The sequence below is a fragment of the Salmo trutta genome, unplaced genomic scaffold (genome assembly GCF_901001165.1).
Source record: "Salmo trutta unplaced genomic scaffold, fSalTru1.1, whole genome shotgun sequence".
Taxonomy (NCBI): Eukaryota; Metazoa; Chordata; class Actinopteri; order Salmoniformes; family Salmonidae; genus Salmo; species Salmo trutta.
The window spans coordinates 394,800-422,437 of NW_021823237.1; the positions used below are offsets into that span (position 1 = coordinate 394,800).

At 46.8% G+C, this 27,638-nt stretch overlaps 1 protein-coding gene across 1 annotated transcript; it reads right to left on the minus strand.

Annotated features, from left to right (window-relative positions):
- Positions 1–10,776: 10,776 nt before the first annotated feature.
- Positions 10,777–27,043, minus strand: LOC115189828 (probable G-protein coupled receptor 19). Its single transcript, XM_029748335.1, has 3 exons — positions 26,992–27,043; positions 26,636–26,843; positions 10,777–12,707 (listed from the first exon to the last, which is right to left on the minus strand). Exon 3 carries the CDS (start codon positions 12,375–12,377, stop codon positions 11,067–11,069), a length of 1,311 nt encoding a protein of 436 aa, XP_029604195.1. The 5' UTR covers positions 12,378–12,707; positions 26,636–26,843; positions 26,992–27,043; the 3' UTR covers positions 10,777–11,066.
- Between the last annotated feature and the right edge of the window lie 595 nt (positions 27,044–27,638).

Sequence of the window (27,638 nt, forward strand, 5' to 3'; positions counted from 1 at the left end):
ATCATTGTCATGTGTGTGTGTGTATACATGCTAATGCTGTGTGTGTGTGTATACATGACGTTGTGTGTGTGTGTGTGTGTGTGTGTGTGTGTGCACATGCTAATGCTGTGTGTGTGTGTGTGTGTACATGCTAATGCTGTGTGTGTGTGTGTGTGTGTGTACATGCTAATGCTGTGTGTGTGTGTGTGTGCACATGCTAATCCTGTGTGTATGTGTTGGTACGCGACGTGTCATTGGTTCCTGGAAAGAAAAGGAATGTTAAACTGAATCTGTTTTAAATGGAGAAAAAATAGACCAGAACCTGTTGAATATTCATGTCCAGAACCTGTTGAATATTCATGACCAGATCCCGTTGAATATTCATGTCCAGAACCTGTTGAATATTCTGGCCTCATCTCTTAATGCCTGATTACATGAAGAACCAGGAAGTGAAGTGTTATCTACAGGCCTGTTCGCATGTCAAGTTAACTCCTTCCAAGATATATTGACATGTCCATCATTTTTCAGTTCTGTCTCCTGTAGTGTCCTCTCTACAGCGTTCAGTTCTGTCTCCTGTAGTGTCCTCTCTACAGCGTTCAGTTCTGTCTCCTGTAGTGTCCTCTCTACAGCGTTCTGTCTCCTGTAGTGTCCTCTCTACAGCGTTCTGTCTCCTGTAGTGTCCTCTCTACAGCGTTCTGTCTCCTGTAGTGTCCTCTCTACAGCATTCTGTCTCCTGTAGTGTCCTCTCTACAGCGTTCTGTCTCCTGTAGTGTCCTCTCTACAGCCTTCTGTCTCCTGTAGTGTCCTCTCTACAGCGTTCAGTTCTGTCTCCTGTAGTGTCCTCTCTACAGCGTTCTGTCTCCTGTAGTGTCCTCTCTACAGCGTTCTGTCTCCTGTAGTGTCCTCTCTACAGCGTTCTGTCTCCTGTAGTGTCCTCTCTACAGCGTTCTGTCTCCTGTAGTGTCCTCTCTACAGCGTTCTGTCTCCTGTAGTGTCCTCTCTACAGCGTTCTGTCTCCTGTAGTGTCCTCTCTACAGCGTTCTGTCTCCTGTAGTGTCCTCTCTACAGCGTTCAGTTCTGTCTCCTGTAGTGTCCTCTCTACAGCGTTCAGTTCTGTCTCCTGTAGTGTCCTCTCTACAGCTGTAGACAGACTGAGCTGTATATCTCTCTAGACAGACTGAGCTATATATCTCTCTAGACAGACTGAGCTGTATATCTCTAGACAGACTGAGCTGTATATCTCTAGACAGACTGAGCTGTATATCTCTAGACAGACTGAGCTGTATATCTCTCTAGACAGACTGAGCTGTATATCTCTCTGGACAGACTGAGCTGTATATCTCTCTGGACAGACTGAGCTGTATATCTCTCTAGACAGACTGAGCTGTATATCTCTCTAGACAGACTGAGCTGTATATCTCTCTAGACAGACTGAGCTGTATATCTCTCTAGACAGACTGAGCTGTATATCTCTCTAGACAGACTGAGCTGTATATCTCTCTAGACAGACTGAGCTGTATATCTCTCTAGACAGACTGAGCTGTATCTCTCTCTCTAGACAGACTGTGCTGTATATCTCTCTGGACAGACTGAGCTGTATATCTCTCTGGACAGACTGAGCTATATATCTCTCTAGACATACTGAGCTGTATATCTCTCTCTAGACAGACTGAGCTGTATCTCTCTCTCTAGACAGACTGAGCTGTATATCTCTCTCTAGACAGACTGAGCTGTATATCTCTCTCTAGACAGACTGAGCTGTATATCTCTCTAGACAGACTGAGCTGTATATCTCTCTAGACAGACTGAGCTGTATATCTCTCTAGACAGACTGAGCTGTATATATCTCTGGACAGACTGAGCTGTATATCTCTCTCTAGACAGACTGAGCTGTATATCTCTCTAGACAGACTGAGCTGTATATCTCTCTCTAGACAGACTGAGCTGTATATCTCTCTCTAGACAGACTGAGCTGTATATCTCTCTCTGGACAGACTGAGCTGTATATCTCTCTCTAGACAGACTGAGCTGTATATCTCTCTAGACAGACTGAGCTGTATATCTCTCTCTAGACAGACTGAGCTGTATCTCTCTCTCTAGACAGACTGTGCTGTATATCTCTCTGGACAGACTGAGCTATATCTCTCTAGACAGACTGAGCTGTATATCTCTCTCTAGACAGACTGAGCTGTATCTCTCTCTCTAGACAGACTGAGCTGTATATCTCTCTCTAGACAGACTGAGCTGTATATCTCTCTAGACAGACTGAGCTGTATATATCTCTAAACAGACTGAGCTGTATATCTCTCTCAAGACAGACTGAGCTGTATATCTCTCTCAAGACAGACTGAGCTGTATATCTCTCTAGACAGACTGAGCTGTATATATCTCTGGACAGACTGAGCTGTATATCTCTCTCTAGACAGACTGAGCTGTATATCTCTCTGGACAGACTGAGCTGTATATCTCTCTAGACAGACTGAGCTGTATATCTCTCTAGACAGACTGAGCTGTATATCTCTCTCTAGACAGACTGAGCTGTATATCTCTCTCTAGACAGACTGAGCTGTATATCTCTCTAGACAGACTGAGCTGTATATCTCTCTCTAGACAGACTGAGCTGTATATCTCTCTCTGGACAGACTGAGCTGTATATCTCTCTCTAGACAGACTGAGCTGTATATCTCTCTGGACAGACTGACCTGTATATCTCTCTAGACAGACTGAGCTGTATATCTCTCTGGACAGACTGAGCTGTATATCTCTAGACAGACTGAGCTGTATATCTCTCTAGACAGACTGAGCTGTATATCTCTCTCTGGACAGACTGAGCTGTATATCTCTAGACAGACTGAGCTGTATATATATCTCTCTAGACAGACTGAGCTGTATATATATCTCTCTAGACAGACTGACCTGTATATATATCTCTCTAGACAGACTGAGCTGTATATATATCTCTCTAGACAGACTGAGCTGTATATATATCTCTCTAGACAGACTGAGCTGTATATATATCTCTCTAGACAGACTGAGCTGTATATATATCTCTCTAGACAGACTGAGCTGTATATATATCTCTCTAGACAGACTGAGCTGTATATATATCTCTAGACAGACTGAGCTGTATATATATCTCTAGACAGACTGAGCTGTATATATATCTCTCTAGACAGACTGAGCTGTATATATATCTCTCTAGACAGACTGAGCTGTATATCTCTCTAGACAGACTGAGCTGTATATATCTCTGGACAGACTGAGCTGTATATCTCTCTCTAGACAGACTGAGCTGTATATCTCTCTAGACAGACTGAGCTGTATATATATCTCTCTAGACAGACTGAGCTGTATATATATCTCTCTAGACAGACTGAGCTGTATATATATCTCTAGACAGACTGAGCTGTATATCTCTCTCTCTAGACAGACTGAGCTGTATATCTCTCTGGACAGACTGAGCTGTATATATCTCTAGACAGACTGAGCTGTATATCTCTCTAGACAGACTGAGCTGTATATCTCTCTAGACAGACTGAGCTGTATATCTCTCTAGACAGACTGAGCTGTATATCTCTCTAGACAGACTGAGCTGTATATCTCTCTCTCTAGACAGACTGAGCTGTATATCTCTCTCTCTAGACAGACTGAGCTGTATATCTCTCTAGACAGACTGAGCTGTATATCTCTGGACAGACTGAGCTGTATATCTCTCTAGACAGACTGAGCTGTATATCTCTCTAGACAGACTGAGCTGTATATCTCTCTGGACAGACTGAGCTGTATATCTCTCTAGACAGACTGAGCTGTATCTCTCTCTCTAGACAGACTGAGCTGTATCTCTCTCTCTAGACAGACTGAGCTGTATATCTCTCTAGACAGACTGAGCTGTATATCTCTCTAGACAGACTGAGCTGTATATCTCTCTAGACAGACTGAGCTGTATATCTCTCTAGACAGACTGAGCTGTATATCTCTCTAGACAGACTGAGCTGTATATCTCTCTAGACAGACTGAGCTGTATATCTCTCTAGACAGACTGAGCTGTATATCTCTGGACAGACTGAGCTGTATATCTCTGGACAGACTGAGCTGTATATCTCTCTAGACAGACTGAGCTGTATATCTCTCTAGACAGACTGAGCTGTATATCTCTCTTTGGACAGACTGAGCTGTATATCTCTCTAGACAGACTGAGCTGTATATCTCTAGACAGACTGAGCTGTATATCTCTCTAGACAGACTGAGCTGTATATCTCTCTAGACAGACTGAGCTGTATATCTCTCTAGACAGACTGAGCTGTATATCTCTCTAGACAGACTGAGCTGTATATCTCTCTAGACAGACTGAGCTGTATATCTCTCTAGACAGACTGAGCTGTATATCTCTCTAGACAGACTGAGCTGTATATCTCTCTAGACAGACTGAGCTGTATATCTCTCTAGACAGACTGAGCTGTATATCTCTCTAGACAGACTGAGCTGTATATCTCTCTAGACAGACTGAGCTGTATATCTCTCTAGACAGACTGAGCTGTATATCTCTCTAGACAGACTGAGCTGTATATCTCTCTAGACAGACTGAGCTGTATATCTCTCTAGACAGACTGAGCTGTATATCTCTCTCTAGACAGACTGAGCTGTATATCTCTCTAGACAGACTGAGCTGTATATCTCTCTAGACAGACTGAGCTGTATATCTCTCTAGACAGACTGAGCTGTATATCTCTCTAGACAGACTGAGCTGTATATCTCTCTCTGGACAGACTGAGCTGGATATCTCTCTGGACAGACTGAGCTGTATATCTCTCTCTAGACAGACTGAGCTGTATATCTCTCTCTAGACAGACTGAGCTGTATCTCTCTCTAGACAGACTGAGCTGTATATCTCTCTAGACAGACTGAGCTGTATATCTCTCTGGACAGACTGAGCTGTATATCTCTCTGGACAGACTGAGCTGTATATCTCTCTCTAGACAGACTGAGCTGTATATCTCTCTAGACAGACTGAGCTGTATATCTCTCTAGACAGACTGAGCTGTATATCTCTCTAGACAGACTGAGCTGTATATCTCTCTAGACAGACTCTGTATATCTCTCTCTAGACAGACTCTGTATATCTCTCTCTAGACAGACTGAGCTGTATATCTCTCTAGACAGACTGAGCTGTATATCTCTCTAGACAGACTGAGCTGTATATCTCTCTAGACAGACTGAGCTGTATATCTCTCTAGACAGACTGAGCTGTATATCTCTCTAGACAGACTGAGCTGTATATCTCTCTAGACAGACTGAGCTGTATATCTCTCTAGACAGACTGAGCTGTATATCTCTCTCTAGACAGACTGAGCTGTATATCTCTCTCTAGACAGACTGAGCTGTATATCTCTCTAGACAGACTGAGCTGTATATCTCTCTAGACAGACTGAGCTGTATATCTCTCTAGACAGACTGAGCTGTATATCTCTCTAGACAGACTGAGCTGTATATCTCTCTAGACAGACTGAGCTGTATATCTCTCTCTAGACAGACTGAGCTGTATATCTCTCTAGACAGACTGAGCTGTATATCTCTCTAGACAGACTGAGCTGTATATCTCTCTCTGGACAGACTGAGCTGGATATCTCTCTGGACAGACTGAGCTGTATATCTCTCTCTGGACAGACTGAGCTGTATATCTCTCTCTTGACAGACTGAGCTGTATATCTCTCTAGACAGACTGAGCTGTATATCTCTCTAGACAGACTGAGCTGTATATCTCTCTGGACAGACTGAGCTGTATATCTCTCTGGACAGACTGAGCTGTATATCTCTCTAGACAGACTGAGCTGTATATCTCTCTGGACAGACTGAGCTGTATATCTCTCTCTAGACAGACTGAGCTGTATATCTCTCTAGACAGACTGAGCTGTATATCTCTCTGGACAGACTGAGCTGTATATCTCTCTAGACAGACTGAGCTGTATATCTCTCTAGACAGACTGAGCTGTGTATATCTCTCTAGACAGACTGAGCTGTATATCTCTCTCTAGACAGACTGAGCTGTATATCTCTCTAGACAGACTGAGCTGTATATATATCTCTCTGGACAGACTGAGCTGTATATATATCTCTCTAGACAGACTGAGCTGTATATATATCTCTCTAGACAGACTGAGCTGTATATCTCTCTGGACAGACTGAGCTGTATATCTCTCTGGACAGACTGAGCTGTATATCTCTCTAGACAGACTGAGCTGTATATCTCTCTAGACAGACTGAGCTGTATATCTCTCTCTAGACAGACTGAGCTGTATATCTCTCTAGACAGACTGAGCTGTATATCTCTCTAGACAGACTGAGCTGTATATCTCTCTAGACAGACTGAGCTGTATATCTCTCTAGACAGACTGAGCTGTATATCTCTCTAGACAGACTGAGCTGTATATCTATCTCTAGACAGACTGAGCTGTATATCTATCTCTAGACAGACTGAGCTGTATATCTCTCTAGACAGACTGAGCTGTATATCTCTCTAGACAGACTGAGCTGTATATCTCTCTAGACAGACTGAGCTGTATATCTCTCTAGACAGACTGAGCTGTATATCTCTCTAGACAGACTGAGCTGTATATCTCTCTAGACAGACTGAGCTGTATATCTCTCTCTCTAGACAGACTGAGCTGTATATCTCTCTCTCTAGACAGACTGAGCTGTATATCTCTCTCTCTAGACAGACTCTGTATATCTCTCTAGACAGACTGAGCTGTATATCTCTCTAGACAGACTGAGCTGTATATCTCTCTAGACAGACTGAGCTGTATATCTCTCTAGACAGACTGAGCTGTATATCTCTCTCTAGACAGACTGAGCTGTATATCTCTCTGGACAGACTGAGCTGTATATCTCTCTCTAGACAGACTGAGCTGTATATCTCTCTAGACAGACTGAGCTGTATATCTCTCTGGACAGACTGAGCTGTATATCTCTCTAGACAGACTGAGCTGTATATCTCTCTAGACAGACTGAGCTGTATATCTCTCTAGACAGACTGAGCTGTATATCTCTCTAGACAGACTGAGCTGTATATCTCTCTAGACAGACTGAGCTGTATATCTCTCTTTGGACAGACTGAGCTGTATATCTCTCTAGACAGACTGAGCTGTATATCTCTCTAGACAGACTGAGCTGTATATCTCTCTTTGGACAGACTGAGCTGTATATCTCTCTTTGGACAGACTGAGCTGTATATCTCTCTTTGGACAGACTGAGCTGTATATCTCTCTCTAGACAGATTGAGCTGTATATCTCTCTAGACAGACTGAGCTGTATATCTCTCTAGACAGACTGAGCTGTATATCTCTCTAGACAGACTGAGCTGTATATCTCTCTAGACAGACTGAGCTGTATATCTCTCTAGACAGACTGAGCTGTATATCTCTAGACAGACTGAGCTGTATATCTCTCTCTAGACAGACTGAGCTGTATATCTCTCTAGACAGACTGAGCTGTATATCTCTCTAGACAGACTGAGCTGTATATCTCTCTAGACAGACTCTGTATATATCTCTCTAGACAGACTCTGTATATCTCTCTCTAGACAGACTGAGCTGTATATCTCTCTCTAGACAGACTGAGCTGTATATCTCTCTCTAGACAGACTGAGCTGTATATCTCTCTGGACAGACTGAGCTGTATATCTCTCTGGACAGACTGAGCTGTATATCTCTCTGGACAGACTGAGCTGTATATCTCTCTAGACAGACTGAGCTGTATATCTCTCTAGACAGACTGAGCTGTATATCTCTCTCTGGACAGACTGAGCTGTATATCTCTCTCTGGACAGACTGAGCTGTATATCTCTCTGGACAGACTGAGCTGTATATCTCTCTAGACAGACTGAGCTGTATATCTCTCTCTAGACAGACTGAGCTGTATATCTCTCTAGACAGACTGAGCTGTATATCTCTCTCTCTGACAGATTCCTGTTCAATCCTTCAAATACATCAAATAACATTCTGATTCATTTGGTCCTTTTTGTGTGAGTCCCATTTCGCTGTACTTCTGTGGGTAAATCTTATAACAGGTTCACATTGTAACGTGTGATGCTGCATTGTGTATTGACATCTGATGCTTTATTCAGTAGTAGAAAGCAATGAGTATTTAATTCACAGTACAGACAGTAGTTTCACACACTAACAGAGACTAACAGAGTGTCTGGCAGGTTAGAGCCTGGGGTTAGGGGTCAGGGGTTAGAGGTTAGGGGTTAGAGTTTAGAGCCTGGGTTTAGGGGTCAGGGGTTAGAGGTTAGGGGTTAGAGCCTGGGTTTAGGGGTTAGGGGTTAGAGCCTGGGTTTAGGGGTCAGGGGTTAGAGGCTGGGTTTAGGGGTCAGGGGTTAGAGGTTAGGGATTAGAGGTTAGAGGCTGGGTTTAGGGGTTGGGGGTTAGGGGTTAGAGGTCAGGGTCTGGCAGTAACAGGTGATAGCAGCAGCTAGAGAGTAGTCAAGGTCTGTGATGCTGCAAAGCGTTTCAATGAGACTCCTTCATCGCCAACCAATCAGGTCCTCAGCCTGCTGCGTCTGTCTGCGTGGGGGGAGGGGCCAAAGACTGTCCAGTTAAAGGCCGTCTGTCAGACCAATCACCTCAAGGCTTCAGCCTCCATGAACAATCACAGGGATCACAGCAATAAGAACATCACGTGTTATAACAGACGTTACAAGGTGTTATAACAGTGTTATAGAAGTATGAGATGTTACAATGTGTTATAACAGTGTTATAGAAGTATGAGATGTTACAATGTGTTATAACAGATGTCACAATGTGTTAACAGTGTTATAGAAGTATGAGATGTTACAATGTGTTATAACAGACGTTACAAGGTGTTATAACAGTGTTATAGAAGTATGAGACGTTACAAGGTGTTATAACAGTGTTATAGATGTATGAGGACCATGTATATAATATAGGATCATGTTAACAGACTGCTCTACCTGAGAAAACCTTTTCCACACGGACACTTCACTGTCCCATGTCATGGTCACATCCTACCACAGACATGTTAACAGACAGACAGACAGGGGATTCAGAACCACAGACATGTTAACAGACAGACAGACAGGGGATTCAGAACCACAGACATGTTAACAGACAGACAGGGGATTCAGAACCACAGACATGTTAACAGACAGACAGACAGGGGATTCAGATCCACAGACATGTTAACAGACAGACAGGGGATTCAGATCCACAGACATGTTAACAGACAGACAGACAGACAGGGGATTCAGAACCACAGACATGTTAACAGACAGACAGGGGATTCAGAACCACAGACATGTTAACAGACAGACAGGGGATTCAGAACCACAGACAGACAGGGGATTCAGATCCACAGACATGTAGACAGACAGGGGATTCAGAACCACAGACAGACAGGGGATTCAGATCCACAGACATGTTAACAGACAGACAGGGGATTCAGAACCACAGACATGTTAACAGACAGACAGACAGGGGATTCAGAACCACAGACATGTTAACAGACAGACAGGGGATTCAGAGCCACAGACATGTTAACAGACAGACAGGGGATTCAGAACCACAGACATGTTAACAGACAGACAGACGGGATTCAGAGCCACAGACATGTTAGCAGACAGACAGGGGATTCAGAACCACAGACATGCTAACAGACAGACAGGGGATTCAGAACCACAGACATGTTAACAGACAGACGGGATTCAGAACCACAGACATGTTAACAGACAGACAGGGGATTCAGAACCACAGACATGTTAACAGACAGACAGGGGATTCAGAACCACAGACATGTTAGACAGACAGGGGATTCAGAACCACAGACATGTTAACAGACAGACGGGGGATTCAGAACCACAGACATGTTAACAGACAGACAGGGGATTCAGAACCACAGACATGTTAACAGACAGACAGGGGATTCAGAACCACAGACATGTTAACAGACAGACAGGGGATTCAGAACCACAGACATGTTAACAGACAGACAGGGGATTCAGAACCACAGACATGTTAGGGGATTCAGAACCACAGACATGTTAGCAGACAGACAGGGGATTCAGAACCACAGACATGCTAACAGACAGACAGGGGATTCAGAACCACAGACATGTTAACAGACAGACAGGGGATTCAGAACCACAGACAGACATGGGATTCAGAACCACAGACATGTTAACAGACAGACAGGGGATTCAGAACCACAGACATGTTAACAGACAGACAGGGGATTCAGAACCACAGACATGTTAACAGACAGACGGGGGATTCAGAACCACAGACATGTTAACAGACAGACAGGGGATTCAGAACCACAGACATGTTAACAGACAGACAGGGATTCAGAACCACAGACATGTTAACAGACAGACAGACGGGATTCAGAACCACAGACAGACAGGGGATTCAGAACCACAGACATGTTAACAGACAGACAGGGGATTCAGAACCACAGACATGTTAACAGACAGACAGGGGATTCAGAACCACAGACATGTTAACAGACAGACAGGGGATTCAGAACCACAGACATGTTAACAGACAGACAGGGGATTCAGAACCACAGACATGTTAACAGACAGACAGGGGATTCAGATCCACAGACATGTTAACAGACAGACAGACGGGATTCAGAACCACAGACAGACAGGGGATTCAGAACCACAGACAGACAGGGGATTCAGAACCACAGACAGACAGGGGATTCAGAACCACAGACATGTTAACAGACAGACAGACGGGATTCAGAACCACAGACATGTTAACAGACAGACAGGGGATTCAGAACCACAGACATGTTAACAGACAGACAGGGGATTCAGAACCACAGACATGTTAACAGACAGACAGGGGATTCAGATCCATATATGTGGAATCCAGCGTCTGATCCAACACAATGTGATCCCTCTCTCTCTCTCTCTCTCTCTCTCTGTCTCGCTCTCTCTCTCTCTCTGTCGCTCTCTCTCTCGGAGGGTTGGCACTGATTGGTAGTTAAACTCTGTCTCCCTCCAATCAGACGAAGGTATTGGGAGGGATGGCTCTGATTGGTAGTTAAACCCTGTCTCCCTCCAATCAGACGAAGGTATTGGGAGGATTGGCACTGATTGGCCAGGCCAGCTTCTTCTCCTTGGCCTCGCGGTCAAACGTGTCGTAGACCGAGTCTTTGGCGAGCGTCGTCTTGGTCGCCGCGGGGACGTCGACCACGCCCACGTAGTTGTTCTTGGCCATGCGGGAGCTGGCGGTGATGGTGTAGGCGTTGCTACGGTAACACTTCATAGAGGACGTGCAGAAGGTCTCCCTCGTGCCGCGTCTGAAGTTAGCGTTGTAGACGGAGTAGAGCGACGGTTTAGAGGCGGCGGAGCTAAACGCCACCCACATCACGCAGCAGAAGACCAGAGCCCCTTGTCTGCTGGGGCCCGGGGCCTCACTAGGGTGCCACAGCTGGACCACGTAGAAGGGAGTCCAGGTGAGGAGAAACACAACGTTCAACATGAGAAACATCTTGATGGTCTTCACTTTAGTCCTTGGGACGATGTTCATGGTTCTCCTGACCGTGTGTCCGTCTGCGCCGATCCTCCAGATGTAACGGACGACACGCTGGTAGAACCACACGATGAGGACAGCTGGGATCAGGAAACCCAGGAGCAGGTGGGCGGAACCGTACGCCACACCGTCCCAGCTTCCCGCCGGCAAGAAGAAGTCACAGTGCACGCCCCCGTCCGTCGCCGCCGCCTCCGAGCCGTAGAAGAAAAAGCAAGGAGAGACGAAAGCGGCGTCCAACAACCAGGAAGCAAAGATCATCCGTTTCGCTTTCTCCCTGGACACCTTGAAGCTCAGTGGGTACACGATGGTGTAGAAACGGTCCACACAGATAGACAGCAGAACATACACCTGGACACCAGGACACAGGTGCTGCAGGTAACGGACAACCTTACAGGCGGCAGCGCTGAGAGGCCAGCTTCCGCAGGTCACCTGGAGGAGGACGAAGGGAGCGCAGCCCAGGGACAACAACAGGTCAGCACAGGCCATGGACACCACAAAGTAGTTAGTAGTGGACTGACTTCTTCTGCTACGGTGGATCACCACACACACTAGAACATTACCCAGGATGGAGATCAGCCACAGGAGACTGAACACAAGCCCCAGAACAGCCACCTCCGCTGGGGTGAGTTCATACGACACCTGGGTGGTGTTCTGGAGGACGGAGGAGGAGGAGGAGGAGGAGGAGGAGGAAGAGAGGGCATCGTGGTTACAGAGGAAAGGTGTGGCTGAGCTGGTGTTGCTCCTGTCTGAGAGGTTAAAGGTCATGGGGAGGGTAAAGGAGGGGGAGAGGAGGGACAGGAGGGAGGGCTTGATGCTGTCTGTTGATTGGGAGTAGACCATGCCGCTACCGGGGACGGCACCGTAGGAGAGCTGCGGAGACGGCACCACAGGAGAGCTGCGGAGACAGCACCTCAGGACAGCTGCGGAGACAGCACCGCAGGAGAGCTGCGAAGACAGCACCTCATTAGAGCTGCGGAGACGGCACCACTAGACAGCTGCAGAGACGGCACCACAGGAGAGCTGCGGAGACGGCACCACAGGAGAGCTGCGGAGACAGCACCACAGGAGAGCTGCGGAGACGGCACCACGGGAGAGCTGCAGAGACGGCACCACGGGAGAGCTGCGGAGACGGCACCACGGGAGAGCTGCAGAGACGGCACCACGGGAGAGCTGCGGAGACAAACACACAAAATAGATGGGTAAAAAAAAAAATTAAAAGTGTCACGTTCTGACCAGTAATAGGGGTTATTTGTTATTGTAGTTTGGTCAGGACGTGGCAGAAGGCTATTTGTTTTATGTGGTTCAGGGTGATGGTTTATTTAGTAGGGCGTTTGATTTATTATTTCTGGGTTTTTGGGTAATGTTCTATGTTTGTATTTCTATGTGGTCTTTTGTATTTCTATGTCTGGTTTATTGGGGTTTGGACTCTCAATTGGAGGCAGGTGTTTTCTCGTTGCCTCTGATTGGGAGTCCTATATATGTGTATGTGTTTGGTTTAGTGTTTGTGGGAGATTGTTTCTTGTTTTGCGTGTGTGAGCATGACAAGACTGTATTTTCGTCGTTCATCATTGTTGTTATTTTTGTTGTATATGTGTTTGTTTGGTTTTCCTTCTTTCGCCTATTTAAAGAAGCTGAGTGTACAACCCGCTGCGTTTTGGTTTCCCGACGACAACCGTTACACAAAGCCGACGTTGAATATCCCTTTGAGCATGGTGACGTTATTAAATTACACGTCGGATGGTGTATCAACACTCAGACTACAAAATAAATAATTATATTGTTTTATTGTCACATATAAACGGAAAGGTGGAGTGAAATGTGTTGTTTTTACAAGGTCGGCCATCGGAGGACGACGCTCCTCTGTCGTCACGCCCTGGCCATAGAGAGGGTTTTTATTCTCTAGTTTGGTTAAGGCAGGGTGTGACGAGGGTGGGCATTCTATGTTCCTTTTTTTCTAATGTTTTGGCATTTCTTTGTTTTTTGGGCCGAGTATGGTTCTCAATCAGGGACAGCTGTCTATCGTTGTCTCTGATTGAGAGCCATACTTAGGCAGCACTTTTTCCCCCCACAGGGTTGTTGTGGGGAAGTTAATTTCTGTTTAGTTCTAGTTCACCTGACAGAACTGTTTTTGCAGTCGTTTTTGTTTTATTTGTAAAGTGTTCATTTTTTCCAAATTAAAAATACAAAGATGAACAAATTCACACGCTGCACCTGGTCTACTCCTTTCGACGGCCGTTACATCCTGGAGCAAATTAGGGTGAAGTGCCTTGCTCAAGGGCACAGCGACAGATACAGGCGTCCTTCCGAACTCGAGAAACCGCTCAGGGAATTTCATCATGAGGCCAATGGTGACTTTAAAAACAGAGTTTTAATGGTTGTGATAGGAGAGAACTGAGGATGGATCAACAACATTGTAGTTACTCCACAATACTAACCTAAACGACAGAGGGAAAAGGAAGTCTGTACAGAATAATAAATATTCTAAAAACATGCTTCCTGTTTACAACAAGATACTAAAGTAAAACTGAAAAAATGTTTGTCAAAGAAATTAACTTTATGTCCTGGATACAAAGCGTTATGTTGGGGGCGAATCCACCACATCACTGAGTACCAGTCTTCATATTGTCTAGCATGGTGGTGGCTGCATCATGTTATGGGTATTCCTATCATTGGCAAGGACAAGGGAGTTTATGTTTAAGGATAAAATGAAACGGAATAGAGCTAAGCACAGGTAAACTCTTAGAGGAAAACCTGGTTCAGTCTGCTTTCCAACAGACACTAGAGGACGAATTCACCTTTCAGCAGGACAATAACCTAAAACACAAGGCCACATCTACACTGGGAGATGAATTCACCTTTCAGCAGGACAATAACCTAAAACACAATGTCACGACTTCTACCGAAGTCGATATCCCCTCCTTGTTCGGGGCGGCGCTCGGCGGTCGACGTCACCGGTCTTCTAGCCATCATTGATCCATTTTCCATTTGTTTTGTCTTGTCTCCTCCTACACACCTGGTTCCAATCCCATTCATTACATGCTGTGTATTTAACCCTCTGTTTCCCCTCAGGTCCTTGTCGGAGATTGTTTGTGGTTATTGTGTTCGTGTGTTTTGTATCGGTGCGCGACGGGTTATTATACCCATGTTATTTTACCCGGGTTATTTTACCCGGGTTATTTTACCCATGTTATTTTACCCATGTTATTTTTTTATGTATGTTGTTTTTTTTGGAGTTTGTTTTATAATATTAAAAAACTCCAGTGATACCAAGTTGGTTTCTCCTGCGCCTGACTTCCCTGCCACCTACAGACACGACGATGACAATCACAAGGACAAATCTACACTGGAGTTACTTACCAAGAAGACAGCGAATGTTCCTGAGCGGCCGAGTTTACAGGTTTGTTAAATTTATTTATTTCACCTTTATTTAACCAGGTTAGGCTAGTTGAGAACAAGTTCTCATTTACAACTGCGACCTGGCCAAGATAAAGCGTAGCAATTCGACAACATACAACAACACAGAGTTACACATGGAATAAAACAAAACATACAGTCAATAATACAGTAGAAAAATAAGTCTATGTACAATGTGAGCAAATGAGGTGAGATAAGGGAGGTAAAGGCAATTAAGTCCATGGTGGCGAAGTAATTACGTTTTTAAGTTTTGACTTAAATCTAGTTGATAATCTACGGCAAGACTTGAAAATGGCCGTCTAGCAATGATCAACAACCAACTTGACAGAGCTTGAAGAATTTTTAAAAAGAATAATGTGCAAAATATTATACAATCCAGGTGTGCAAAGCTTTTAGAGACTCAGAAAGACTCCCAGCTGTAATCACTGCCCAAGACGATTCTAACATGTATTGACTCAGGGGTGTTGAATACTTATGTAGATTTCAAAACATTTGCAAATATTTCTAAAAACATCTTTCACTTGGTCATTATTGTGTGTAGATGAGTGAGAGAAAAAACATCTACTGAATCCATTTTGAATTTAGGCGGAAACAACAAAATGGGGAATAAGTCAAGGGGTCTGAATACTTTCTGAAGGCACCGCAACTCATCTTCTGAGGTTTACAGATGATATTCTAACCTGAGGAGAGATCAGACCTGAGGAGAGATCAGACCTGAGGAGAGATCAGTCCTGAGGAGAGATCAGACCTGAGGAGAGATCAGACCTGAGGAGAGATCAGTCCTGAGGAGAGATCAGACCTGAGGAGAGATCAGTCCTATTCTAACCTGAGGAGAGATCAGACCTGAGGAGAGATCAGACCTATTCTAACCTGAGGAGAGATCAGACCTGAGGAGAGATCAGACCTATTCTAACCTGAGGAGAGATCAGACCTGAGGAGAGATCAGACCTGAGGAGAGATCAGTCCTATTCTAACCTGAGGAGAGATCAGACCTGAGGAGAGATCAGTCCTATTCTAACCTGAGGAGAGATCAGTCCTGAGGAGAGATCAGACCTGAGGAGAGATCAGACCTGAGGAGAGATCAGTCCTGAGGAGAGATCAGTCCTGAGGAGAGATCAGTCCTATTCTAACCTGAGGAGAGATCAGACCTGAGGAGAGATCAGTCCTGAGGAGAGATCAGTCCTGAGGAGAGATCAGACCTGAGGAGAGATCAGTCCTATTCTAACCTGAGGAGAGATCAGTCCTATTCTAACCTGAGGAGAGATCAGACCTGAGGAGAGATCAGACCTGAGGAGAGATCAGACCTGAGGAGAGATCAGTCCTGAGGAGAGATCAGACCTGAGGAGAGATCAGTCCTATTCTAACCTGAGCAGAGATCAGTCCTGAGGAGAGATCAGTCCTATTCTAACCTGAGGAGAGATCAGTCCTGAGGAGAGATCAGTCCTCTTCTAACCTGAGGAGAAATCAGACCTGAGGAGAGATCAGTCCTGAAGAGAGATCAGACCTGAGGAGAGATCAGTCCTATTCTAACCTGAGGAGAGATCAGACCCGAGGAGAGATCAGACCTGAGGAGAGATCAGTCCTATTCTAACCCGAGGAGAGATCAGACCTGAGGAGAGATCAGTCCTGAGGAGAGATCAGACCTGAGGAGAGATCAGACCTGAGGAGAGATCAGTCCTGAGGAGAGATCAGACCTGAGGAGAGATCAGTCCTGAGGAGAGATCAGACCTGAGGAGAGATCAGACCTATTCTAACCTGAGGAGAGATCAGACCTGAGGAGAGATCAGACGTATTCTAACCTGAGGAGAGATCAGACCTGAGGAGAGATCAGACCTGAGGAGAGATCAGTCCTATTCTAACCTGAGGAGAGATCAGACCTGAGGAGAGATCAGACCTGAGGAGAGATCAGACCTGAACTGATCTGAGCACATCTGTGAGATGCCCGTCCGTCCGTCCGTCCGTCCGTCCGTCCGTCCGTCCGTCCGTCCTTGGAAAGATCATCAATGTGTTTGTACACAGAGGAAACTGAATCAGCAAGGCCAGCTCCCCATATTGCATAATGGTGATGGGGAACATAGTCATTATAGACAAGGCCTCGGGAAGGACAGCTGTCCCTGGGCCCTATGAGGGGCTCTGGCTCTCTGGGCCCTATGAGGGGCGCTGGCTCTCTGTGGCCCTGGGCCCTATGAGGGGCTCTGGCTCTCTGTGGCCCTGGGCCCTATGAGGGGCGCTGGCTCTCTGTGTCCCTGGGCCCTATGAGGGGCGCTGGCTCTCTGGGCCCTATGAGGGGCTCTGGCTCTCTGTGTCCCTGGGCCCTATGAGGGGCGCTGGCTCTCTGTGGCCCTGGGCCCTATGAGGGGCTCTGGCTCTCTGTGGCCCTGGGCCCTATGAGGGGCGCTGGCTCTCTGTGTCCCTGGGCCCTATGAGGGGCGCTGGCTCTCTGGGCCCTATGAGGGGCTCTGGCTCTCTGTGTCCCTGGGCCCTATGAGGGGCGCTGGCTCTCTGTGTCCCTGGGCCCTATGAGGGGCTCTGGCTCTCTGTGTCCCTGGGCCCTATGAGGGGCGCTGGCTCTCTGTGTCCCTGGGCCCTATGAGGGGCGCTGGCTCTCTGTGTCCCTGGGCCCTATGAGGGGCGCTGGCTCTCTGTGTCCCTGGGCCCTATGAGGGGCGCTGGCTCTCTGTGTCCCTGGGCCCTATGAGGGGCGCTGGCTCTCTGTGTCCCTGGGCCCTATGAGGGGCGCTGGCACTCAGTGGCCAAACAAGCTCTTTATCTCACGGTGAGAGGCTCGAGGTCACCCACTCAGTGTCCCTGGGCTCTAACATCTCTCTCTTTGTTCCCTGACAAAGAGGGGCTGTGTTGATGAGATGTCTTAATGGGTGATGTCTGTATTCTAATACATCTCTATCTCTCTGTGTGTTAATAACATCTCTGTCTCTGTGTGCGTTAATAACATCTCTGTCTCTGTGTGTTAATAACATCTCTGTCTCTGTGTGTTATTAATAACATCTCTATCTCTCTGTGTGTTAATAACATCTCTGTCTCTGTGTGTTAATATCATCTCTGTCTCTGTGTTAATAACATCTCTGTCTCTGTGTGTTAATAACATCTCTGTCTCTCTGTGTGTTAATAACATCTCTATCTCTGTGTGTTAATAACATCTCTATCTCTGTGTGTTAATAACATCTCTGTCTCTGTGTGTTAATAACATCTCTGTCTCTGTGTGTTAATAACATCTCTGTCTCTGTGTGTTAATAACATCTCTGTCTCTGTGTGTTAATAACATCTCTGTCTCTGTGTGTTAATAACATCTCTGTCTCTCTGTGTGTTAATAACATCTCTGTCTCTGTGTGTTAATAACATCTCTGTGTGTTAATAACATCACTGGGTGAAAATGGATGTTGAAGTCTTCTTTACAGATTTCCTGCTGAAGCGTTTTATGTTTCTAGAAACCGATTTGGTTGTTGGACGACGGCATTGACCCGACATCGAGACGCAGTATAATGTCACTATAGGCAACGTGGCGAAACTGGCGGCCATTTCTCCCACGTCTCATTTCCAGTGAAACTCCACGCCAGAGAAATGTACAAAAAAAGTATCTCTGACCTCACTCAGCTAATCGCTGATATTAGGAGGAAGTCACAGATCTAGCTAGAAGATTTCTGTGGCAGACTGACGACTCTAGAATTTTTGACTGCAACCGGGTAAAGATTTAAAACCACTAGAGATTGAAGAGTGAGACTCCTCCTGAACTGTCTCTAACAACAGGAGGTCCTTTCCGAAGTATAACAAAGCCTTAACAAAACCTACTGTATTTAACAACACCCACTCCAAGATCTGAGTCTGATAGTCAATCAACAACCACTACTTCCTGTTAAGGGTTTATATAGTCTCAGTAGAATATCAACTACTTCCTGTTAATGGTTTATATAGTCTCAGTAGAACATCAACTACTTCCTGTTAATGGTTTATATAGTCTCAGTAGAATATCAACTACTTCCTGTTTATGGTTTATATAGTCTCAGTAGAATATCAACTACTTCCTGTTAATGGTTTATATAGTCTCAGTTGAATATCAACTACTTCCTGTTAATGGTTTATATAGTCTCAGTAGAATATCAACTACTTCCTGTTAATGGTTTATATAGTCTCAGTAGAACATCAACTACTTCCTGTTAATGGTTTATATAGTCTCAGTAGAATATCAACTACTTCCTGTTAAGGGTTTATATAGTCTCAGTAGAATACCAATTACTTCCTGTTAAGGGTTTATATAGTCTCAGTAGAATATCAACTACTTCCTGTTAAGGGTTTATATAGTCTCAGTAGAATATCAACTACTTCCTGTTAATGGTTTATATAGTCTCAGTAGAACATCAACTACTTCCTGTTAATGGTGTATATAGTCTCAGTAGAGCATCAACTACTTCCTGTTAATGGTTTATATAGTCTCAGTAGAACATCAAGTACTTCCTGTTAATGGTTTATATAGTCTCAGTAGAACATCAACTACTTCCTGTTAATGGTGTATATAGTCTCAGTAGAATATCAACTACTTCCTGTTAAGGGTTTATATAGTCTCAGTAGAATACCAATTACTTCCTGTTAAGGGTTTATATAGTCTCAGTAGAATATCAACTACTTCCTGTTAAGGGTTTATATAGTCTCAGTAGAATATCAACTACTTCCTGTTAAGGGTTTATATAGTCTCAGTAGAATATCAACTACTTCCTGTTAATGGTTTATATAGTCTCAGTAGAACATCAACTACTTCCTGTTAATGGTTTATATAGTCTCAGTAGAACATCAACTACTTCCTGTTAATGGTTTATATAGTCTCAGTAGAACATCAACTACTTCCTGTTAATGGTTTATATAGTCTCAGTAGAGCATCAACTACTTCCTGTTAATGGTGTATATAGTCTCAGTAGAACATCAACTACTTCCTGTTAATGGTTTATATAGTCTCAGTAGAACATCAACTACTTCCTGTTAATGGTTTATATAGTCTCAGTAGAATATCAACTACTTCCTGTTAAGGGTTTATATAGTCTCAGTAGAACATCAACTACTTCCTGTTAATGGTTTATGTGGTCTCAGTAGAACATCAACTACTTCCTGTTAATGGTTTATATAGTCTCAGTAGAACATCAACTACTTCCTGTTAATGGTGTATATAGTCTCAGTAGAACATCAACCTGCCCTGAGGAGCAGAAACGGCTGAAGAGACAAACCTGTTCATTAGTCACTCCGAGGGACGAAGCTGAGCCCAACCACACCAGGGGACAGCAGGGCACACGGAGGCAATAAGCAGGAGTCTGTGGGGTCCTGAGTCTCTCTAGAGATAATCATTAAGGTTCTGCGGAGGCTGGGGTCCTCTAGGAGACGGGGTAATGTGGAGGCTGAGGAACTCTAGGAGAGGGGATTATGGGTGGAGGCTGAGGTACTCTAGGAGAGGGGGATTATGGGTGGAGGCTGAGGTACTCTAGGAGAGGGGATTATGGGTGGAGGCTGAGGTACTCTAGGGGAGGGGCATGTGTGGAGGCTGAGGTACTCTAGGAGAGGGGGATTATGGGTGGAGGCTGAGGTACTCTAGGAGAGGGGATTATGGGTGGAGGCTGAGGTACTCTAGGAGAGGGGGTAATGTGGAGGTTGAGGTACTCTACGAGAGGGGGATTATGGGTGGAGGCTGAGGTACTCTAGGAGAGGGGGATTATGGGTGGAGGCTGAGGTACTCTAGGAGAGGGGATTATGGGTGGAGGCTGAGGTACTCTAGGGGAGGGGAATTATGGGTGGAGGCTGAGGTACTCTAGGGGAGGGGATTATGGGTGGAGTCTGAGGTACTCTAGGAGAGGGGATTATGGGTGGATTGAGGTACTCTACGAGAGGGGGATTATGGGTGGAGGCTGAGGTACTTTAGGGGAAGGGATTATGGGTGGAGGCTGAGGTACTCTAGGGGAGGGGATTATGGGTGGAGGCTGAGGTACTCTAGGAGAGGGGATTATGGGTGGAGGCTGAGGTACTCTAGGGGAGGGGGATTATGGGTGGAGGCTGAGGTACTCTAGGGGAGGGGGTAATGTGGAGGCTGAGGTACTCTAGGAGAGGGGATTATGGGTGGAGGCTGAGGTACTCTAGGGGAGGGGATTATGGGTGGAGGCTGAGGTGCTCCAGGAGAGGGGGATTATGGGTGGAGGCTGAGGTACTCTAGGAGAGGGGATTATGGGTGGAGGCTGAGGTACTCTAGGAGAGGGGGATTATGGGTGGAGACTGAGGTACTCTACGAGAGGGGGATTATGGGTGGAGGCTGAGGTACTCTAGGAGAGGGGGATTATGGGTGGAGGCTGAGGTACTCTAGGGGAGGGGAATTATGGGTGGAGGCTGAGGTACTCTAGGGGAGGGGGTAATGTGGAGGCTGAGGTACTCTAGGAGAGGGGATTATGGGTGGAGGCTGAGGTACTCTAGGGGAGGGGATTATGGGTGGAGGCTGAGGTGCTCCAGGAGAGGGGGATTATGGGTGGAGGCTGAGGTACTCTAGGAGAGGGGATTATGGGTGGAGGCTGAGGTACTCTAGGAGAGGGGGATTATGGGTGGAGGCTGAGGTACTCTAGGAGAGGGGATTATGGGTGGAGGCTGAGGTACTCTAGGGGAGGGGGATTATGGGTGGAGGCTGAGGTACTCTAGGGGAGGGGATTATGGGTGGAGGCTGAGGTGCTCCAGGAGAGGGGGATTATGGGTGGAGGCTGAGGTACTCTAGGAGAGGGGATTATGGGTGGAGGCTGAGGTACTCTAGGGGAGGGGCATGTGTGGAGGCTGAGGTACTCTAGGAGAGGGGGATTATGGGTGGAGGCTGAGGTACTCTAGGGGAGGGGGATTATGGGTGGAGGCTGAGGTACTCTAGGGGAGGGGGTAATGTGGAGGCTGAGGTACTCTAGGAAAGGGGATTATGGGTGGAGGCTGAGGTACTCTAGGGGAGGGGATTATGGGTGGAGGCTGAGGTGCTCCAGGAGAGGGGGATTATGGGTGGAGGCTGAGGTACTCTAGGAGAGGGGGATTATGGGTGGAGGCTGAGGTACTCTAGGAGAGGGGATTATGGGTGGAGGCTGAGGTACTCTAGGAGAGGGGGATTATGTGTGGAGGCTGAGGTACTCTAGGGGAGGGGATTATGGGTGGAGGCTGAGGTACTCTAGGAGAGGGGATTATGGGTGGAGGCTGAGGTACTCTAGGAGAGGGGGATTATGGGTGGAGGCTGAGGTACTCTAGGAGAGGGGGATTATGGGTGGAGGCTGAGGTATTCTAGGAGAGGGGTTATGGGTGGATTGAGGTACTCTACGAGAGGGGGATTATGGGTGGAGGCTGAGGTACTTTAGGGGAAGGGATTATGGGTGGAGGCTGAGGTACTCTAGGGGAGGGGATTATGGGTGGAGGCTGAGGTACTCTAGGAGAGGGGAATATGGGTGGAGTCTGAGGTACTCTAGGAGAGGGGGTTATGGGTGGAGGCTGAGGTACTCTAGGAGAGGGGTTTATGGGTGGAGGCTGAGGTACTCTAGGGGAGGGGATTATGGGTGGAGGCTGAGGTACTCTAGGAGAGGGGATTATGGGTGGAGGCTGGGGTACTCTAGGGGAGGAGATTATGGGTGGAGGCTGAGGTACTCAAGGGGAGGGGATTATGTGGAGACTGAGGTACTCTAGGAGAGGGGATTATGTGTGGAGGCTGAGGTATAGTCCCAACATCGGGACAGGATGTGGTTGTGAAAGGTTGAGGTAGGTTATATCCAGCCCAGACCAGGGGACAGGTTGAGGTAGGTTATACCCAGCCCAGACCAGGGGACAGGTTGAGGTAGGTTATATTCTAGCCCAGACCCAGGGGACAGGTTGAGGTAGGTTATATTCTAGCCCAGACCCAGGGGACAGGTTGAGGTAGCTTATATCCAGCCCAGGGGACAGGTTGAGGTAGGTTATATCCAGCCCAGACCCAGGGGACAGGTTGAGGTAGGTTATACCCAGCCCAGACCAGGGGACAGGTTGAGGTAGGTTATATCCAGCCCAGACCCAGGGGACAGGTTGAGGTAGGTTATATTCTAGCCCAGACCCAGGGGACAGGTTGAGGTAGGTTATATTCTAGCCCAGACCCAGGGGACAGGTTGAGGTAGGTTATATCCAGTCCAGGGGACAGGTTGAGGTAGGTTATATCCAGCCCAGACCAGTGGACAGGTTGAGGTAGGTTATACCCAGCCCAGACCCAGGGGACAGGTTGAGGTAGGTTATATCCAGCCCAGACCCAGGGGACAGGTTGAGGTAGGTTATATCCAGCCCAGGGGACAGGTTGAGGTAGGTTATATCCAGCCCAGACCAGGGGACAGGTTGAGGTAGGTTATATTCTAGCCCAGACCCAGGGGACAGGTTGGGGTAGGTTATATCCAGCCCAGACCAGGGGACACGTTGAGGTAGGTTATATTCTAGCCCAGACCCAGGGGACAGGTTGAGGTAGGTTATATCCAGCCCAGGGGACAGGTTGAGGTAGGTTATATCCAGCCCAGGGGACAGGTTGAGGTAGGTTATACCCAGCCCAGGGGACAGGTTGAGGTAGGTTATATCCAGCCCAGGAGACAGGTTGGGGTAGGTTATATGCAGGCCAGGGGACAGGTTGGGGTAGGTTATATCCAGCCGAGGGGACAGGTTGAGGTAGGTTATATCCAGCCCAGGGGACAGGTTGAGGTAGGTTATATCCAGCCGAGGGGACAGGTTGAGGTAGGTTATACCCAGCCCAGGGGACAGCAGCAGTAGCAGCTTATCACATATCTCATGTTTACTCTAGTGGCTCTCCTCTCTCTACCTCCATACCCTCTATTCCCTTGGCAACCATCGCCTGATTCAGCCCTGACATCCATACAGCACAGCCTGATGGGAGAGAAGCCTGAACCTCAACCAGCCAGCTGCTGCTGCTGCTGAAATATATACAGTTTACAGTGTTTCTGGGCTGGAGAGAGAGGATCACCATGACACCACAACACCACGACAACACAACACCATGACAACACGACACTGTATCAACACAACACCATGATAACACGATACAGTATCAACACAACACCATGACAGACCAGTGTCAACACCACAACACCACAACAACACAATACAGTATCAACACAACACCATGACAACACGATACAGTATCAACACAACACCGTGACAGACCAGTGTCAACACCACAACACCACAACACCACAACACCGTGACAGACCAGTGTCAACACCGTGACAGACCAGTGTCAACAACACAACACCACCACAACACCGTGACAGACCAGTGTCAACACCACAACACCACGGACCGAACACTGACTCAATACATCTCACACGGTCCTGACTCAGACGGACCGAACACTGACTCAATACATCTCACACGGTCCTGGCTCAGACGGACCGAACACTGACTCAATACATCTCACACGGTCCTGGTCCTGGCTCACACGGTCCTGGCTCAGACGGTCCTGGCTCAGACGGACCGAACACTGACTCAATACATCTCACACGGTCCTGGCTCAGACGGACCGAACACTGACTCAATACATCTCACACGGTCCTGGCTCAGACGGACCGAACACTGACTCAATACATCTCACACGGTCCTGGTCCTGGCTCAGACGGACCGAACACTGACTCAATACATCTCACACGGTCCTGGCTCAGACGGACCGAACACTGACTCAATACATCTCACACGGTCCTGGCTCAGACGGACCGAACACTGACTCAATACATCTCACACGGTCCTGGCTCAGACGGACCGAACACTGACTCAATACATCTCACACGGTAATGGCTCAGACGGACCGAACACTGACTCAATACATCTCACACGGTCCTGGCTCAGACGGACCGAACACTGACTCAATACATCTCACACGGTCCTGGCTCAGACGGACCGAACACTGACTCAATACATCTCACACGGTCCTGGCTCAGACGGACCGAACACTGACTCAATACATCTCACACGGTCCTGGCTCAGACGGACCGAACACTGACTCAATACATCTCACACGGTCCTGGCTCAGACGGACCGAACACTGACTCAATACATCTCACACGGTCCTGGTCCTGGCTCACACGGTCCTGGCTCAGACGGTCCTGGCTCAGACGGACCGAACACTGACTCAATACATCTCACACGGTCCTGGCTCAGACGGACCGAACACTGACTCAATACATCTCACACGGTCCTGGCTCAGACGGACCGAACACTGACTCAATACATCTCACACGGTCCTGGTCCTGGCTCAGACGGACCGAACACTGACTCAATACATCTCACACGGTCCTGGCTCAGACGGACCGAACACTGACTCAATACATCTCACACGGTCCTGGCTCAGACGGTCCGAACACTGACTCAATACATCTCACACGGTCCTGGCTCAGACGGACCACACACTGACTCAATACATCTCACACGGTCCTGGTTCAGACGGACCAAACACTGACTCAATACATCTCACACGGTCCTGGCTCAGACGGACCACACACTGACTCAATACATCTCACACGGTCCTGGTTCAGACGGACCAAACACTGACTCAATACATCTCACACGGTCCTGGCTCAGACGGACCACACACTGACTCAATACATCTCACACGGTCCTGGTCCTGGCTCAGACGGACCGAACACTGACTCAATACATCTCACACGGTCCTGGCTCAGATGGACCGAACACTGACTCAATACATCTCACACGGTCCTGGCTCAGACGGACCGAACACTGACTCAATACATCTCACACGGTCCTGGCTCAGACGGTCCGAACACTGACTCAATACATCTCACACGGTCCTGGTCCTGGCTCAGACGGACCGAACACTGACTCAATACATCTCACACGGTCCTGGCTCAGACGGACCGAACACTGACTCAATACATCTCACACGGTCCTGGCTCAGACAGACCGAACACTGACTCAATACATCTCACACGGTCCTGGCTCAGACGGACCGAACACTGACTCAATACATCTCACACGGTCCTGGCTCAGACGGACCGCACACTGACTCAATACATCTCATTACTTATACATTCATCTTCTGCACATCTACCATTCCAGTGTTTAATTGCTATATTGTATTTACTTCGCCACCATGGCCTATTTATTGCCTTTACCTCCCTTATCTCACCTCATTTGCTCACATTGTATATAGACTTATTTTTCTACTGTATTATTGACTGTATGTTTGTTTTATTCCATGTGTAACTCTGTGTTGTTGTATGTTGTCGAATTGCTTTGCTTTATCTTGGCCAGGTCACAGTTGTAAATGAGAACTTGTTCTCAACTAGCCTACCTGGTTAAATAAAGGACTTGTTCTCAACTAGCCTACCTGGTTAAATAAAGGACTTGTTCTCTACTAGCCTACCTGGTTAAATAAAGGACTTCTCTACTAGCCACCTGGTTAAATAAAGGTGAAATAAAAATAAAATACATTTTTTTGTGATGGACACATTAAATGTAAACAAGGACAAACGTTTAGGCAAAAAATGTTAAACCCCCATTCTGAATATCCCTAATTGAACAACGGCCTAATTATTATCAGCTTGGTTTGAAATGATCATGATGCGATGAAGGTAAAACGTTGTCCTCCAACTGTTCTGCCAGATCTACCCGGCGAACTGTTACAATAATCAGCAATCACGTACCTGTCTCACGGCAATAACGGTCGCATTTTACATTCCGTATCCTTTAACTCCTTATTATTCCGTTAATGATCTAACGGGTATTTTGTGCTTCGGGAAGGATCTCCCCCCGGTTCTTCATCTGAATCATCAATGTCCGTTCGGTTCGGTTCGGTTCGGGGGTTACAACCGTTACAATAACAACCTCCTCTTCGTGACAACTGCGGCATCCCTGGAAAGTGGAAACTGCTTTAGGAACGAGACAAAATGTCGCGGATGAGGGGAGAGGAGGAGGAGAGGAGGGGAGAGGAAGGGAGGGGAGAGGAGGGGAGAGGAGGGGAGGGAGAGGAGGGGAGGGGGGAATATAATATAATCAATACCTTTTCTCTCAACGGAGACGGTCTCACGGTGTGATGATCACGTGCCCACTAGGATAATACAGATAGAAGGTTAGAAACACCAGAACAGACTGGACTAATCTGTGAAGGACACTGGATATTTGACTAACACCAGAATAGACTAGGACTAATCTGTGAAGGACACTGGATATTTGACTAACACCAGAATAGACTAGGACTAATCTGTGAAGGACACTGGATCTTTGACTAACACCAGAACAGACTGGACTAATCTGTGAAGGACACTGGATATTTGTCTAACACCAGAACAGACTGGACTAATCTGTGAAGGACACTGGATATTTGTCTAACACCAGAACAGACTGGACTAATCTGTGAAGGACACTGGATATTTGTCTAACACCAGAACAGACTGGACTAATCTGTGAAGGACACTGGATCTTTGACTAACACCCAGAATAGACTAGGGCTAATCTGTGAAGGACACTGGATATTTGTCTAACACCAGAACAGACTGGACTAATCTGTGAAGGACACTGGATCTTTGACTAACACCAGAATAGACTAGGACTAATCTGTGAAGGACACTGGATATTTGACTAACACCCAGAATAGACTCGGGCTAATCTGTGAAGGACACTGGATATTTGTCTAACACCAGAACAGAC

Bases quoted from the DNA above. Each gene is read 5' to 3' on its own strand.
- LOC115189828 (XM_029748335.1), bottom strand. From the start codon at position 12,377: ATGGTCTACTCCCAATCAACAGACAGCATCAAGCCCTCCCTCCTGTCC.